The 16,157-nt window shown below is 58.7% G+C and overlaps 7 protein-coding genes across 8 annotated transcripts; 5 read left to right on the plus strand and 2 right to left on the minus strand.

Annotated features, from left to right (window-relative positions):
• The first annotated feature begins 102 nt into the window (after window positions 1–102).
• Window positions 103–2,006, plus strand: JDV02_006183 (uncharacterized protein). The gene is made up of 3 exons (XM_047987551.1): window positions 103–680; window positions 968–1,645; window positions 1,717–2,006. Exons 1-3 carry the CDS (start codon window positions 520–522, stop codon window positions 1,739–1,741), a joined length of 864 nt encoding a protein of 287 aa, XP_047843537.1. The 5' UTR covers window positions 103–519; the 3' UTR covers window positions 1,742–2,006.
• A 396-nt stretch (window positions 2,007–2,402) lies between these two features.
• JDV02_006184 (uncharacterized protein) lies at window positions 2,403–4,257 on the plus strand (the record flags this gene model as incomplete). Its single annotated transcript, XM_047987552.1, has 4 exons — window positions 2,403–2,584; window positions 2,978–3,241; window positions 3,726–3,995; window positions 4,080–4,257. 4 exons carry the CDS (start codon window positions 2,403–2,405, stop codon window positions 4,147–4,149), a joined length of 786 nt encoding a protein of 261 aa, XP_047843538.1. The 3' UTR covers window positions 4,150–4,257.
• Window positions 4,258–5,440: 1,183 nt separating this feature from the next.
• On the plus strand, window positions 5,441–6,348 carry JDV02_006185 (uncharacterized protein; the record flags this gene model as incomplete). The annotated part of the gene is made up of 3 exons (XM_047987553.1): window positions 5,441–5,598; window positions 5,813–6,175; window positions 6,288–6,348. The coding sequence occupies 3 exons, from the start codon at window positions 5,441–5,443 to the stop codon at window positions 6,346–6,348; spliced, it is 582 nt and encodes a 193-aa protein (XP_047843539.1).
• A 185-nt stretch (window positions 6,349–6,533) lies between these two features.
• Window positions 6,534–8,264, minus strand: UFD1 (ubiquitin fusion degradation protein). Of its 2 annotated transcripts, XM_047987554.1 has the most exons (3): window positions 7,986–8,264; window positions 7,600–7,923; window positions 6,534–7,544 (listed from the first exon to the last, which is right to left on the minus strand). In XM_047987554.1, exons 1-3 carry the CDS (start codon window positions 7,986–7,988, stop codon window positions 6,732–6,734), a joined length of 1,140 nt encoding a protein of 379 aa, XP_047843540.1. In that variant the 5' UTR covers window positions 7,989–8,264; the 3' UTR covers window positions 6,534–6,731. The 2 variants fall into 2 exon arrangements, with proteins under 2 accessions (XP_047843540.1, XP_047843541.1); XM_047987555.1 differs by having other exon boundaries at window positions 7,600–8,264.
• Window positions 8,265–8,398: 134 nt separating this feature from the next.
• Window positions 8,399–11,299, plus strand: JDV02_006187 (uncharacterized protein). Its single transcript, XM_047987556.1, has one exon. It carries the CDS (start codon window positions 8,578–8,580, stop codon window positions 9,985–9,987), a length of 1,410 nt encoding a protein of 469 aa, XP_047843542.1. The 5' UTR covers window positions 8,399–8,577; the 3' UTR covers window positions 9,988–11,299.
• Window positions 11,300–11,905: 606 nt separating this feature from the next.
• On the plus strand, window positions 11,906–13,588 carry GPD1_2 (Glyceraldehyde-3-phosphate dehydrogenase (phosphorylating); the record flags this gene model as incomplete). Its single annotated transcript, XM_047987557.1, has 2 exons — window positions 11,906–12,251; window positions 12,701–13,588. Exons 1-2 carry the CDS (start codon window positions 12,123–12,125, stop codon window positions 13,586–13,588), a joined length of 1,017 nt encoding a protein of 338 aa, XP_047843543.1. The 5' UTR covers window positions 11,906–12,122.
• An 862-nt stretch (window positions 13,589–14,450) lies between these two features.
• On the minus strand, window positions 14,451–15,771 carry JDV02_006189 (uncharacterized protein; the record flags this gene model as incomplete). Its single annotated transcript, XM_047987558.1, has 2 exons — window positions 14,451–14,880; window positions 15,761–15,771. 2 exons carry the CDS (start codon window positions 15,769–15,771, stop codon window positions 14,451–14,453), a joined length of 441 nt encoding a protein of 146 aa, XP_047843544.1.
• Between the last annotated feature and the right edge of the window lie 386 nt (window positions 15,772–16,157).

Consider the following 16,157-nt stretch of genomic DNA (forward strand, 5'->3'; position numbering starts at 1 on the left):
AAGCCATTGCATCGCGTCGCGTGAGAGCTACATGTCCACGCGACAACGCCCACAGAGAGCGCAACCTTGCCTTGGGCGCATCTTGGTTTTGCCTGGCACAATCTCCCGAGTTCCGTATCTATTTGGAGTGCAGATTGGCCCCTCAGCCAAATTATCCTCGTCGCGGCGCCGTCGCACAGGGCCATTGAGCTGAAAGGCGAGTGCCGGGAAAACAGTTGACCCAGCCTCCGGGGTCTCCACGTGCCGCGCCTGGGAGGCCGCGGGGGCCCTTCATTAACCCCCCAAACCTCCCCCGACAGCGCGCCACCCGCCCGTTCCTCACTATCAATTTTCCTATTGACCAGCCGCCCCTCCTAACACGACCTATCCTCAACCAGCTCTTCTACCTGCACCGGGCGCTGCAACCTCTCCTGGGCCACCACCGCGATCAGAGCGCTCGCTCTGTGTGATCGCCTGCCTGCCTGCAGCCAGACGGACGCGACCCACCAAGCATTTGTTATTTGTACGGCAGTCTAGGCCATGGCCATGAATAACAAGAACTGGAACGACCGCGCAGACAAGGACCTATTCTTTACCATTTTGTCAGTAAAGAACATTGGCGTCATCAGCGGCGCGGAATGGACCACCATCGGGAACCACATGCGCACGCTTGGCTATGGCTTCACCAATGAGGGCTGTCGGTGAGTTGCGCCCGTGTACATCTCATTTCATCTCATGGACAGGAAGCCCAAGTAGCTGTGCATGTCATGCAAGCGCATTGTCCATGCTGCGCCTGCCATGGTCGTCGCGTTGTTCGGCTACAGCTTGTCTCCCCAGACGGCCGTTTGCGCAGAGTCGACTCTGCTCCTGCATTCGCAAACGCAGGAGATGTTGAAGTGGCTCATCGCCTTCATCCATTGCTTGTAATTCGACGTTGTGGCGACCTCATTGATGGACACTCACCAGGCTGACCGTTCTCGACCCGCAGGCAACACTTTCAAGGGCTGAGACGCGCTCAGAACAAGGCCGAGGCCAACGGTGCCGTTCCCGAGACTACCCGGAGAGTCGATCCAACGCTGAACCCCATAACCAGGCGGCCCGGCCCAGGACGCGGCCGGCCTCGGAAACACCAGCAGGAGCAGGAGCAGGAGCAGGAGCAGCACAAGGACACGGACCAGAACTCACAGCAGGGCACGCCGCAAGACCAGCCGCAAGTCCCTTTCCCGGGGGCACAGTACTACGGCCACATCCCAGATCAAGTCTCCAGTGAAGGAGCTCAAGCCGCGCCAGAACATCATGGACAGTCGCCAGCTTTGAATGCTGGCGGTGACACGGCACCGCCTGAACCGGTAACGGCCGCTGGGATTGAGTCCTCAGTCCCTGCTCCAGCGACTGCCGCAGTCCATGCAGATGACTTGCCTGTGACCCATGAGGAAGAGCCTGACGCTGATGTAGACGCCGATGGCGCGGAGAGCGCCGGGCATCTGGACGCCACAGAGCACACGGTGCAGGACGTCGACGAGCATCCCGCCAAACGCCAAAAGCTGGATATCCCTGAGCCGGAACCGGAACCGGAACCAGAGCACGATTCAGCGCTCGATGACGAGGCGGTGCTCGCGCTTGCCGTCCACAACGGTGCCGGTCCAGGCGACCAATACGGCTCAGAGTAAGCAGCTATCCATCTGCTCTCCGCCGCTGCTGCTGCTGCTACTGCTTCGTCTGCTGACTTGGTGACAGGTTCGACAACTACGGCGAAGCCTAGCCAAGGCTTTCGCGATTACTTTAGCAACGCGATGTGCACCAACATCGGTATAGAGGGGTCTGACATTCCATTCGACATACTTACTTATCGGTGCTTTTCTCTTTTTCAAGGCCTTACTGCTGCAAATGGAGTTTGAGCAAATCTAATATTGGGCTGCGTTCTAATTATCTTGCATGGATGGATGGGGTCCGTCAGGTCGAAGTAAATGACGACAAGGGAGGGCCGCCGCATTGGGAGACCCAGGGGGGGGGGGGGACTTTCGCCCTCTCAGGCGTGGCAGTACACGCATGGTGTAACAACAGAGCCCTGAGCCGTTCGAGCGTGGGACAAAAGATACCTTGGCACTTGCTTGTTCAACGGGCCGGCCCTGCGCCTGGCCAGGAACCACTATCATAATCGCCTGCTCTCCGTCTGCCCTCGTGACCTTGACCCTCTCTCCCACATCATCACATCACATCTCCATACCTTTACTCTGCTCTTCTCTGTCTCTCACTCTCTGCCCCTCTCCCTCTCTCTTCCTCTACCAGCACGCGCATCTTCAGGTCTTCTCTTTGCGTCCCTGGATGCACCTTCGCCCCCAACACCACCCTAACTGAAGGCCGTCGTCATCGCCGCGACCGCAAACAAACAAATAAGCACAACGCGTTCAACACCCGTCATCATGCCGCCCAAGGGAGTCCCCAAGCAGCCATCGCCGTGGAGCAACGCGGAGCTCCTCGAAAACCTCACCCTGGCTCTCTACGAGACGGCGAAGAACGCCGGCGGGTTCAGCACGGCCGCCAAGGAGGGCGTCGAGGCGTTTATGAAGCAGCAAGGCCACGCCATTACGTGGGAGGCGATCCGGTAGGTGCAGTCCCCGAGTTCGATTTCCAGTCGTCGTCGTTGTCGTTTGCAATGTACGCAAGTACGCTATCATGGCTGCGTGCCCGCGCGCTGCGTGTATCTCCATCATCCCCCCCCCCCCCGGGGTGCCTTGTCAGATGCAGCATCCGTCGCCTTGCCAACTTTACCGGTGCTGCTCCCGCCACCTGTTCGTGAATGCCTGCCAGGGAACCCGGCCGGGGAGTGCACCGGGAGAGAATAACAGGTGGTGGTGGTGGCGACTTTGCCCTCCCGCCAGACCGCACTCACGTGTGTTGCGAGTGCAACGCACATTGAATCCAAAAACTGCACATCTCGTTCTGCACTCACCCTTCATTTCCTCCTCATCTCCCCTTCAACACCACCCGAGAAAAGCTGCAAACGCAACTGCATCGCCAAAGACTTGCCATCTTTCACTCCTCCTCCCGCCCCGTCTACCTTCAAACTGCACTCACCGCGATCATCATATCGAATATCCTGCGCAATGGGTGGTCGCCAGGTCCAGAGGTGGAATCCTACGGTTCACGAGGATATCCTCATTGCGATTTTCCAGCACGTCAACCTCTCCACGGTGAATTGGTCCTCGATCATGAACGACATGCGCGGCAAGGGCTACACCTTCACCGAGGGTGCTCTGCGGTATGGCCCCAGCATTTCTTGTTACTTGCGTGTTCGTTGCCATCTCGCCGCGCATTGGCCAACAGTTGGCAGCTGGTTACCTTGTCTGCCAGCTGGCCGTTCACTATATATTCCACTCCTCCGAGAGTGACACACCACACCTCCCTTTTTCCTCTCACACACACACTCGTCTCACAACCTTCAACCTCAAGCTCCCTGTCTCTACTATTGCCGCCACTCCCCCTGTACCAAGTCCCTTCCTCCCAAACATGTCAGGTCAGCCTGCCCGTGGCTGGAACGCCGCCACGCACGAGGCGCTGCTGCTGTGCATCATCGACGAGGTGAAGCCGAGCAAGGCTCTCTTCGCCAAGGTGACAGAGAAGATGCAGGACCGTGGCTACACCTATACCTACACGGCCATCATGTACATGACACTATCCTTTCTTTCATTGTTTCACTCTATCCCGTCTGTTGCCATGTCTTGGTCGCTGACTCCATGGTCTAGCCAGCACGTCCAGAAGCTTCGCAAGAACCGCGACATGTCCGCCCTCGAAGGCGCAGCTGAGGACAATGGCGCCACTCCGACCAAGCCAGCTGCTGCCAACAAGCGCGGCGGTCGCGGCCGCAAGGCCGTCTCCAAGAAGAACGTCCGCGAGTACAGCCCCGTCGACGACACGGAGGAGAAGCTCCAGCTGAAGCGCGAGGCTTCCGACGATGAGGATACCCTTGACGTCGAGACGCCTGTCAAGAAGCAGCGCATCAAGCGGGAGTACATGTAAGTAGTGGGCCTGGCTCGGGAGAAGAGATTGAATCATCCCATTTGGCACGTCCCCGTCTGTCTGACATGTTGGGACCGCAGGGAGGAAGACAACGAGGGTTTCGGTGCGGAGCTCGGCGAGGGCTACCATGCCGAGGCCGGCGAGGTCTAATCGTATTCTCCTTCCATCCTCCCCCCACCAGCGGCCATGCCGTCGTCTTTCATGTCGGTGCTGCGTGCTCGACACATTGAGAGACCATTCGTCCTACCGGAAAGGAGGATTTTTTTTTTGGGGGGGGGGGGGCGTACACATGGGCCCGGACTGGAGGAATGAAACGGGCAACGTGAATCGGCTGGCGGATTGCCTTTCTTTTGCATGGAGGAGGACCACCGAGATGGGATACCAATGATGGAGATGACGCGTGGCCCGTAGGCATGAGAAACATTTCGTCGTGCCACAGCTGTGAACTTCCAAACCTCGCTCGATGATGACGGTGATGTTGTCTGCCAGCCGTGACAGTGCCATGGGCAAGTCACGCCCTTCTCGGCGATTACACTATCTCTTTAATCGTTTGAGGCACCGTAGATGGAAGCCCAGCTGCTAAGGATCCTGCTCTAATCGCACTTGCAACCACAAGACTCAGCGTTTCTGCCCACCTCCCATCTGCCTACGCGGGACACTAACCCGCTGCAGCCAGTTCAGCCCCCTTCCCGTCCAATCGACCTGTGAATTGCAGCTCGGAAGAGCCGCGCCGTCCTGGCAGAACGCACATCTACGGAGACAGGGGGCCCACCTCTGAACAAGCGAGCACTTGTTTCGTGCCTGCGCGTTGCCTAGGGCCGCTCGCCAGCTGTCGCCGGCTGCCCTGCCGGCGCGTGTGTTTCCGTTTGTGCCGGTGCCTGTTCACTGGTGACTGCGTCACTGTGCTCGCGGCCCGTTCAAGAACAAGGAACCCCCCCCCCTTATTCGTCCCAGGTGCCGCTCTCGCCGCTGTTCAAAGCCGTGCCGCGTCTCCTCCGCGCGGTCGCGTGTCTTCTCCTCTTCCTGTTTGTTTACCTCTCCACCACGCAGCACTGGTCGGGCACCGCAGCTCCTGTGACAGACCAACCTACCTATCTACAACATCTATCAAAGCACTGTTGGTAAGTCCCCCGACCCCCTCATTACCTCCCGGCTGCCATCCTACTCAAACGACCTTGATCACTCTTCTATCCTATCGCTCTTCACTCCGAAGCCTGTCCCGTCCCTGGGGCTGTTGGCCAGCAGGTCCTCCGCCGCTCGCCGTCTCACCTCGCGTCACTCACTTCCATCGTTCGCACCACTACCACGGTACGGCACCCATCAGACTAACAAAGATTAGTTTTGCAGACGTACACGCGCACCCCCCTCTCCCGGGCACTCAGTCTGCCATCATCATCAATAAGCCGGACGTATTCAGAGCCGCCACCAGCCGCCGCCCATCATGGCCGCCGGAGAGAAGAAGTGGGACGCCGCCGCGGAGCGCGACCTCTGCGTCGCCATCATCATGGGCAACCAGGAGGGCCGCACCAACTACAACTGGCCCAAGGTACACGCCTTCCTCACCAAGCTCGGCTACAAGTTCACCAAGGATGCCATCTCGTAAGTCTTGAATCTCAAACCCCCACCCCTTTCTTCCCCTCAAACATCGACGACGACGACGACGACGACGACGACGACGACGACGACGACAACAAAACGTCAACCTAGCCTATCATGTTGTCAAACTGAGGAACAAATCCAAAACACTACGGAATCAAGTACACTAAAGAAAGAACAAATGCTAATGCAATCCTCTCTGTCATGCACACCACAGGCAGCACTTCACCAAGGTCGTCATGAAGGACTTCAAGGTCCGCCACGGCGAGGATCCCGTCAAGTCCGGCCCCTCGACCCCCAACAAGAAATCCGCAACCCCTCGTCGCGCCACGCCCGCCGCCGGTACAGCAGCAGCATCAGGCACGCCCTCCAAGCGCAAGACCCCGCCCACCAAGGCGGCAGCGGCCAAGTCAGTCGAGCTCGCCTCCCCCGGAAACGACGAAAAATCGAGCGACAGCGAGCCTCTCGCCAAGAAGCAGAAGAAGCAGAAGGTACTCAAGGCCGAAGCCGTTGAGGAAGAGGCCGCCGAGGCCTCCCCCGCCACCAAGAAGGAGACGTCTAGGGCTGCTCGTGCTCGCAGGTAGACGCGCCCCCTACCCCCTATCCCCCCATCCAACCAACCAACCCTCCCTTTCACCAAAACGTTACCAGGCAGGGTCGGATCATACTGACGCGTCGTCGTGGCTGTCTAGCCAGACGCTGGCCCCCGGATTCGACGCTTTCGAGGCTTGGCTGAAGAGCACTGGTAGCTGAGCGATGGGCATTGGGCGGTTCAGATGGGGGAGAGCGACAATATTGGATCCCAGGTGGTGACTGGTCAGATGATATTCAGAGGGTGGTTTTCTTTCATCCACGATTTCGGTTGCTCTCTGTTGTCCCCTTCCACGGTTCTCTACTGGGTCATTAGGGCACACAGGTTAGGATCAGTCAAGTATGGGGCCAAGTCAAATTTTCACTCCCGAGGCGATTATAACGGAACACATGTGACCGCTTATCACTTGTCAAACAAGATGGTGTATTTGGACGATCCCGGTTCCACGACGCCAGGGTCCAGCCAGTTGCTAAGGAAAGATACCTCGCTCACATGTCATTATTGACGCGAGTCCCGAACGCCATGCAGTCTCCCCTCTAACTCGTCATTTCGGGCGCCTCCCATCAAGCCTGTGGCCCTCGCTCGGCCCCTTCTTATCCGGAGCCTTTGACTTTTCGTCAGATTCTCCCTTGCGCTTTACTGTACCGCGCAAGCTCTGCCCTTGGCCGGCGAAATGTGGCTTCTCGGAATTCTCCTTGTCCAACTGCTTCTCCTCATCCGTTCTTACTTGCTTGAACTCGTAGCCAAAGAAGAGTTTGTTCGGCGGCAGGCGGAGGGGAGCCGGGGCGCCAGTCCGTCGCCTCGGTACAGCTGCAGGGTCGACAGGGACTGGCGTGGCTGGCTTTGGCGTCGAATTCTTGCTGCCCTTCTTCGCAAGCCGCTGTCCTTCGCCCAAGAAGTTGGTCGCGGCGCTGGTGACTGACGGTGCGATGGAGTTATAGTTGATCGCCTGCGCCATGGTGCCTTGACTGTGTACGACGCCTCCGGCAGCGATGCCTGCCCCTCCGCTTTGCGGTGTGCTGGTGCCGCTCTTCTTCTCGGGTTCGACATAGCCCACCGGTGGGGCAAAGTCGACCGAGACGTCTGTCTCGATCATGCAGACGCCCATCTTGTCCGTTTCTGGCTTGACATCCAGGACGGCCATTTCGTACACCTCGTCATTGTACTCGAAGTTGAAGACGTCCCCCTTGGTGAGAGCGGCAAAACTCCTAAAAGCCCTCTCAAGCACGGCCCTGGGGTCGCTTATCTCAAGGAAGTTGACGGACTGAGGCTGAAGTTTGACCAGCTTGGCTAGCTCCAGGGACGTGGTTCGGACTTGAATCATGTCGCCAACCTCCATCCCAAGTGTCTCCATCATCTGCGAACAAACGTCAGTAAGGGTGCGTACCTTTCTATGTGGCACTCGCACGAACCCATTGAGGAATATATGCTCGACCCTCCTCGGCGATGAACTCGAGGACACCCGCATGTGAGTGCTTGCCCTTGGCTCCGTTGATGAGTTCCATCAGAAGTGGCCACTGGACATGAAGCTTGGAGACTTTGTCCAAAGCAGACGGCGGCAGGATGATCTTGGAGCCGTAGTTGAGATCCGGCCGCTCGGTACCTGGGGCCATGATGACTGGGTAGCATCGGTAATACTCATCGAAGCGTTGGACGATCGGTCGACGCCCATGGCGGGCCATGTTGTACATGTGTTCCGGATTGCCAGGGTCGAAGCCCCCACCGAACGGCGAATACTGCAATGTGTCTTTAGATATGCACAACCAGTCGACGGAGTTTCACGGGCATCGCAACGAACCATGGTAGCTCGTTTGTGTGGCGAATCGCGATGACGCCAGGCCACGAGTCCAGCACGACACGAAGGGCGGGAGGCGCCTGATCTCGACAAAACCGAGGAAGCTGTGGAGTATGCGGACAGTACCTCGGAGGCTTTGTGTTAATGTAGGCTTCGCGAGCGCGTCGTGTCGTGTGCCGAGTTTGGAAATGTGTGTAGGTTTGAAGTCGGGCGTCGCTGGAGGCTGCTGCCGATGGGTGGTGCAGATGATGTGGAGTGGGTGGTTGTGGCGGCAGCGAAGTCAGCTTGGGGGATGACGCAGGCACTAAGGATAGAGCTCTAGCGGATCCCCGGCGCCAGATATAATCCGCCAGCCACTCACACTGCCTCTAGTACCTGAGGTGATGCACCCCCACTCGCTCGAGCAGAGCTTCCAGGGTCCATCACCAGCGCCTGCAAGCCTGCTTGTGCATCACTGCGCGAGCGCAGATCTAAACTGCGACTACCCCGTCCTCCTCACGCCAACATACGCAATTTGACTATTTGATCGCCCCATCACCAAAGACTACGGTTTCCTGGACCCTGAGTCTGCGTTGTGGCACCTGGCAGGATCGCAATGTCGTCACGCTTCTCGGCCGCGAGGCCAAAGCGAGCCGGCGAGAACTTCGCGCGAACGCACCACAACGAAGATGACCCCGACAGCAAACGTGTCAAATTCGACGTACGAAATCCATCGACCCTGGCACCGGACGCCCGCGAGGATGACGCGGTCCTGGATGCGGATGTCATCGGTGGAAGCAATGCCATGAAGCGTGGTGCCGTAAACCTCGATGGCTACGACAGCGATTCCGACAACGAAACCTTCAACGCGAGAGCCGCAACCCGGCAGACCGGCGATGTCAACTGGAACAAGCTTGATAATTACGACGCAAAGGGTGGTGGTGCGGACGGCAAGACGTCTGCAGCCAATGCCGAGGACGATGATGATGATGACATGTTTGCCGCAGGCGACAAAGAGGATGGTGGGAATGCAGAAGCGGAATCCGCAGACTTCGACAAATCTGGCCGCAAGAAAAAAGATGTACGATTCCTGGACGAGTCAAACATTCAAGGCCAAGAGGACACAAGCAAAAGCGGGGGTCACGTCAGGCTGGATGAGCAGGAAAGCAGCGACGACGAAGCCGACGTTGAGCTTGCCATACAGGAAGAAGGTCTGGACCAAGAAGTCGGCGCTGGCGGCTTGAAGCGCAACGCGCCCAAGGTGGAAGCCTTCAACCTGAGAGAGGAAATGGAAGAAGGCCGCTTTGACACAGAGGGTAATTATGTCCGCAAAGCCGGCGACCCCGACGCCCAACATGACAACTGGCTCAATGGCGTGAGCAAAAAGGACATGAAAAAGGCTGCAGAGGCGCACGAGCGGCGCGAAGCTGAGGCTCGGAAGCAGCGCATCCAGGAGGACGGCGTCCTGGTGTCAGATCTCCTCAAAACGCTTATTTTGCAGCTAGAGAAGGCCGAGACACCACTGGAAGCACTGGGAAGGCTTGGAAAGAACCAGGTCAAACCGGCAAAAAAGGTTCCTAAATGGAAGCTCAAGAAGATGAACAAGGGTGCGGACGGCATGGACGTCGACGCCGACGCCACCGAGGATCCGGAGCAGGCCCGAATCAAACAATCCATTAACACCATCACCGACGCGGCTGACAAATTGCTCAGCCGCGATTATGAGGACGTCTACGACCAAGAACGAGAGATGCTAGTTCGGGAGTATCGGCGCGAAACCGGTGAGGATTGGGTCGAGCCTGAGCCTCGCGAAAACAGGGAAGGTGGTGATGACGAGGCATCTGGTGACGATTTCGAGTGGGAATTTCGATGGACAGACGGTCGCGACGGCGGAGATACGCAGGGCCCATTTGACAGTGCCATGATGAAGGCGTGGCAAGATGCCGGCTATTTCGGTGAAGGCGTCGAGTTCCGCCGCGCTGGCGATGGTGGCAGCGGCTGGAGCCAGGCTGTCAGTTTTACGTGAGACGGTATAGGGCGGTCGAAGTTGCAGCCGCCGCGCTCACGTGCTCTTTTGCATAGATCGGGTACGGTAGGTCTCGGCGGGATCTGCGAGACCACCGTGATGCCGACGGTCACAGGGGGCGGATTGCTAGCTCTCGGATGGCGGAGGTCACCACCGCCTCGGCCAGCAGCGCTGCTCATGTGGGGACGACGGGAATAGAGCAAAGGGGGGGGCCTTCTTTACGTGAGTGCAGGCGATTCCGCACCGGGATCAAGGAGACAGTGCCGGCCGAGACGGGCAAGTAGACAGCCGACGAGAACTGGTTCCTGGTGTTCCCGAGCGAGGCCCGCATGGCCGCGGCTGTGGGCGGCTGTCGTCGCCAGCGGCAGCCCGTGAAGCCCCGGCCGCCTCCACGATTCGCACACGATGCACCCGATCCGTTGCCGTGCTGCGGGACGGCAGCCGCTGGCGTTGGTTTAGGCCCATGCAGATGCAGACCTGTGCCACACCTGGGCAATTTTGGGAAGATGAAGCCATCGTGAGACGGGAGGGCACAAGCAGCTTTTCTACACTGTTGACAGACAGTCTGCCCACGCGGGCGATTGACTCATTAGGGGGAAAATCGGTCGCCGGAAGCGGAGGACATTTTTGTTGAGTGATTTATCATCACTATTACAGCACGACACTGCACACCGCACGCGCGCGCCTTGTCGGAGCTCTGCGCCGACCGATAAGCACAACGAAACCACCCACGCACACGCACCTGGGCTGGGCGGGCTCTACCGCGGCGGTACCTCGACCGCGGGCGGTGGGCATCGGCACGGCTTGGTATCTCCCATGTTGTGGCGGGCACGGCGTACCCGCCGGTTCCGGTAAAAGACGCACCTCAACTGGGCTGCCAGTGGAGCGAGGCCAGCGAGCGTTCGTTTTGCTGGGCTGAGGTTGGCGGTCGTTCGTTCTAGCGGGTTGGTGGGGTCAACCTTGTTGGCGGGACTGCCGCCCACTGCCAGCCATTGCACGCACGAACATGACATGAGTTTTGGGCGGATACTGTACGTGGATGGGTGGTGGGCGTCATGGCGAAATGGAGGAGGGTGGTGTATGTTCGTACGGACCATTGGCAGCGCTTGGCGAGAGCATGCATTCTTTCACGCACGCCCTGCCTGCCTGTATGCCTGCCTGCGAGAGACGGAACATGAGGTTACTCGCGCGAGATAACGGCGGCATCGCGGAGGAACCAGGTTTAGGATACGATAGGTACATACACACAGCAGTGCTAAACGTCACAGCGTAGAGTAATGCGCCGCCTTGGACCCATGCCGCGACGCACCGTGTTTAGGAGACTGGCCACGGATGTCTTGGCCGGGCGACTCCATGGGGACCCATGACGACGTCGAGAACGAAGGGGTGAGGTCCAGTGCAGGACGAACATGCGTCCATGCGCCCAAACAAACGACACGACACAGAGTCGTCAGCGGGTGGGCGGATAGAAGCTTCTGTGGTGGGAAGCCTGCTCCTGGTGCTACTAATAAGGTATCAACCTGAACTTGGGTCTCCATTAATAGGAGCCCTGAGTCGGGTGGCTCGACTGGAACCCGACCCAGCGCCGTGGGTAGCGTGTTGTAGCGGGTGGTAACGGGCAGCAGCTTCGCCGCCTGTGCTTTCACCCACCTAAGGTACCTATCGTCCGGGCCGCCTGCGCAGTGCAGTACAGCATTACCTTAGTGCATTAATAAGGCAGCGCAGGTTAGTAGGCGGGCAGGCAGGGCAGGTACCTACGGTGGGTGGTGGTATCAAGGTACGAAGTACCCTCCTTCGGGCTCCTCGTTCGGAGCTCCTGGGTGCCTCCTGCCACGCCACTTGCCTTGCCATACATATTTTTCTTCCCCCTCCCTCCATCTTCTCCTCTCTCTTCTTCTCTCCCTCCTTCTCTTCCCATACCCTCCAAGCATCTCACGAGAGCCTCAGCCTTGCTTCCTCATCCCGCCACACAGGTATGTCCTTGACCCCACCATCACCGCCGGCAAGCCTACAGCGCCATCTGAGCACCAATTACCCCGCCACTGGTGCTGGCAAGCTTGCCCGCCGCCTCCCTTGCTGCCGCTGACGTGACCGGCTCCCTACCAGAAATCACCGCCACCCAAGAACAAAGCAAAATGGCTCCCATCAAGGTCGGCATCAACGGTTTCGGCCGCATCGGCCGCATCGTCTTCCGCAACGCCGTCGAGCACCCCGAGATCGAGGTCGTTGCCGTCAACGACCCCTTCATCGAGACCAAATATGCTGTGAGTTTTACCCCCTCGTGGTGGCGCCACACTCATGGCTGCCCCTCCCCCTCCATGCCGACCGACGCGCCTGCAGGCTGCCCCTCCTTTGCCTCAAAGTCATGGATTGCGACGCCCCCCAACCGTTGTCTCAACAACAAGAGAGAATTGTCATTTCGTCGTTGATTTGCTCTTACTGTCGCATGGGAGTGCTTGATCAAGCAATGGCTGGGACTCTTGCAGGCGGGGGGCACGCGTCGCGCGTTGCTCCTCAAATTTTGATGCAACCCAAGGGTCGCCATTTTGCAAAAGCTCCATGGCGGGGTTTTTGTTGTCGAATTGACCGCTGGGATGTTCTGCCTCAACCCCCCGCCTCTGGTGCTCGCGAAACCTTGCAGTGTGCCACTCACTCATTGCACCTCGACACAACTGTGGCGTGGACAGGTGACTGACTTTTTCTCCGTCAACAGGCGTACATGCTCCAGTATGACTCCTCTCACGGCAACTTCAAGGGCGAGGTCGCCGTCGACGGCCAGGACCTCAAGGTCAATGGCAAGAAGGTCAAGTTCTACACTGAGCGCGACCCCGCCAACATCCCCTGGAAGGAGACTGGTGCCGACTACATTGTCGAGTCCACCGGTGTCTTCACCACCACCGACAAGGCCAAGGCTCACCTGAACGGCGGCGCCAAGAAGGTCATCATCTCTGCTCCCTCTGCCGATGCTCCCATGTACGTCATGGGCGTCAACGAGCAGACGTACGACGGCAAGGCCGACGTCATCTCCAACGCCTCGTGCACCACCAACTGCCTGGCCCCCCTCGCCAAGGTCATCCACGACAAGTTCACCATCGTCGAGGGCCTCATGACCACCGTCCACTCCTACACCGCCACCCAGAAGACCGTTGATGGCCCCTCGGGCAAGGACTGGCGTGGTGGCCGCGGTGCTGCCCAGAACATCATCCCCAGCAGCACCGGAGCCGCCAAGGCTGTCGGCAAGGTCATTCCCGACCTCAACGGCAAGCTCACTGGCATGTCCATGCGTGTCCCCACCGCCAACGTCTCCGTTGTCGACCTGACTGCCCGCATCGAGAAGGGTGCCTCGTACGACCAGATCATCGCCGCCATCAAGGACGCCGCCAACGGCCCCCTCAAGGGCATTCTCGCCGTCACCGAGGACGATGTTGTGTCCAGCGACATGAACGGCAACACCAACTCTTCCATCGTCGATGCCAAGGCCGGTATCTCCCTGAACGACAACTTCGTCAAGCTCGTCTCCTGGTACGACAACGAGTGGGGCTACTCTCGCCGTGTCCTCGACCTCCTCGCCTACGTTGCCAAGGCTGATGCCGCCAAGTAAACGTCGCTGCTACGGGGTGCCGCGCGGCCGGACAGTTGATATGGGTACGAGGATATTCGGGCGATCTTTGAGACGCAGGACAGGTTTGCTCTGTTCATTCTCGACGTAAGAAAAGAAGCGACAAGAGAAGCTTCGTAAAACCGCGAACATACCAAAAAGATCCTCGAGGGTTGGAATCTGGAAACAAGTTCCGGCGCTGTGTTAGTGTAACGCTGAGGAATAGACGCATCCTTCCCATCCACCAAATGCTTCGTCGTCTTGTGCAGTCTTGTCGGTCTGTGACATGGGTCGATTTGTTCCACGCACCACGTCACCCCATGTCTCACTCACAATGCCCGCGCAAGACCTGAGCACGCATAGTGCGCCTGCGGTCAATTTTTGCAAGTTCCCAAAAGGGCGTGCGGCGCATATTTCCTGGAGCAGGAGTCACGTAGAGCACGAGTACACAGGATTGGAACACAGCCCTGAAGCCGGCGCAAAGCCGGTGGTGTCTAGGGGCGAACCGGCAACGGCCAAAGGTCATTTGTTTCGACAGAAGAGCCCACGAATCGACGACGCTCGAGGCACTTGTTCATTCTAAACAGTTGTCTATTCTACATGACGAACATATATATTGTAGGGGTACAAGAGCTCGTCGCCCACTCGCCCAGGGGCCGAATAGCCACGAAGAGTCTTCCAGACAAAAAAGAAAATGGAATAAAGCAACGCAATTGCGCCAGCGAAAGGCCACGACCCAAATGCTGGCATCAACAGAAAACCGCCCACTACTAGTGTAGGTGAATAGCAGGTGTGCGAGCAGGCAGGCAGGTAAGGTTGGTACTTTCGTTCTTCGTGGGAGGAGGGCGAAGAGAGAAGGCCCGGATCAAACTTTTCTCGTTTTGATGCACTCGCACCCGTGCTGGGAGACGCAACAATGACGTGTGTCCATGTTGACGTTAACGTATTTCCCGTCGGTGGTACAGGCCGCTCGCTGGTAGCATGCAGGCTCGGTGGCGGCGTCCACGCTGCACTTGGGCTTGTAAACTTCCACGCGGCGGCAGCGGTCGACGAAGCGGTTGACGAAGCGGATCACCGTGTGATAGCCCTTGCGTCGGCACCCGGAACAGCACTGCCCGTCGTCGCAGTAGTCGTCGTCGCCGCCGCCGTCGGCACGGGGAGAGAGGCGGTGGCGGGCGGGGACGTGGGCTTCTGCCGGGGCCATGGCCGTGCCGCCCGAGTCTCTCCCTGCCGAGGAGGGGGAGGAGGCGGAGAGGGCGTGGGCTTCGACCGGGGCCATGGCCTTGCCGGCGTTTCTGCCCGCCGAGTAAGGGGAGGAAGGGGGGAGGGCGTCCGAGGTGGCCGCCTCCAAGGAGGACTTGTGGGACGAGGAGGAGGGGAGCGAATGGGCCGTGGCGCCGCTGATGGGCACGGCCTGGCCTTGGGGAGCAGGGGTGGCGACGGCGGCGTCGACGATGAGGACGACGACGACGACGATGGCCAGGACGACGACGAGGACGATGACCAGGACGATGGGATAAGGCGTGGCGTGTCGTGGGCCGCTCGGTCAGTCGGTGGTGGTTCGTTCTCTCGCGATGTCGTCGCTCGCGGCCAGCAAGCAGCAGGCAGCAGGCAGCAGCAGCAACGACGATGACGACAGTAACGGCAACGGCAACGAGGAAGAAAGAACGACTATAGGCGACGGGTTCAACCCAGGAGGGAGTACGTCATGAAAGGGGGCGTAAGTAGGACGAGTACGAAAGAGAAAACAAAACCCTACGTTTATTCTGTCAAAAACCTCCCTCCCAACCTTCTTCTTGTTCTTCTTCTTCTTCTTCTTATTCGTCTTCCTCCTCCTCCTCCTTATCCTTAGTATCAAGCCCCCCCCCCCGGGGCCAGCGTGAGGCCATCGCACTATGGCTTCTACGAAGTACGTTTCGCCTTTTAGGTACTCACTCGTCCATGCCATTGCCGTGCCGTGCCCGGGTGCCCAGTGCACAGCGCCCGGGCGGACGACGTTCTTCTCTTGTCATAGGTGTGTGCGTGCGTGCGTGCGTGCGTGAACCGGACCAGCGAGGCGTCGTAACAACGGTGGAGGAGGAGGAAGGGGGGGCCTGGAGATGTTGTCGCAGCTCATATATATATATATTTGTATATATATGTATATACTCAGGCAAACTCTGTAGAAAGGCGCACACGTACAGCATACGTACCGATCAATTCGCCCTCGTCCTCGTCCTTGTCCTCGTCACTAGCATCAACGTCCGTGCCGGTGGTTCGTAGTGGTGGTGGCAGCAGCCGCCGCCGCCGCACCAACAGCAGATCCGTGCGACGAGTGCGTACGTAACTACCTTATATCTACCCGAAACCCGCTGTCGTCGTCGTCATTCTCGTCAACCCGTGAGAGACCAACCCGCACGGTGGGAGTGTCGCGACCAACGCCCACCTTCCTTCTTCTATCTCTCTTGGAGAGAGTCTCTCCTCTCAGCAGCGATCAGTCAACCAGTCAGTCAGCACTCAGCACTCAGCGGTCGGACTGAACAGATCAAGGTCGCGCGGGCGCAATGGACGCGCGGCAGCCCGTTTGAAGCGG

Source organism: Purpureocillium takamizusanense, chromosome 5 (genome assembly GCF_022605165.1).
Source record: "Purpureocillium takamizusanense chromosome 5, complete sequence".
Lineage (NCBI taxonomy): Eukaryota > Fungi > Ascomycota > Sordariomycetes > Hypocreales > Ophiocordycipitaceae > Purpureocillium > Purpureocillium takamizusanense.

Excerpts from the sequence above, each read along its gene's own strand:
- JDV02_006183 (XM_047987551.1), top strand. The coding sequence starts at position 520 with ATGGCCATGAATAACAAGAACTGGAACGACCGCGCAGACAAGGACCTA. Across the intron at positions 681-967 it reads TTCACCAATGAGGGCTGTCG|GCAACACTTTCAAGGGCTGA; the intron begins GTGAGTTGCGCC and ends CTCGACCCGCAG. Across the intron at positions 1,646-1,716 it reads GGCGACCAATACGGCTCAGA|GTTCGACAACTACGGCGAAG; the intron begins GTAAGCAGCTAT and ends ACTTGGTGACAG.
- UFD1 (XM_047987554.1), bottom strand. Across the intron at positions 7,545-7,599 it reads GAGCATATATTCCTCAATGG|ATGATGGAGACACTTGGGAT; the intron begins GTTCGTGCGAGT and ends GTTTGTTCGCAG.
- JDV02_006187 (XM_047987556.1), top strand. The coding sequence starts at position 8,578 with ATGTCGTCACGCTTCTCGGCCGCGAGGCCAAAGCGAGCCGGCGAGAAC.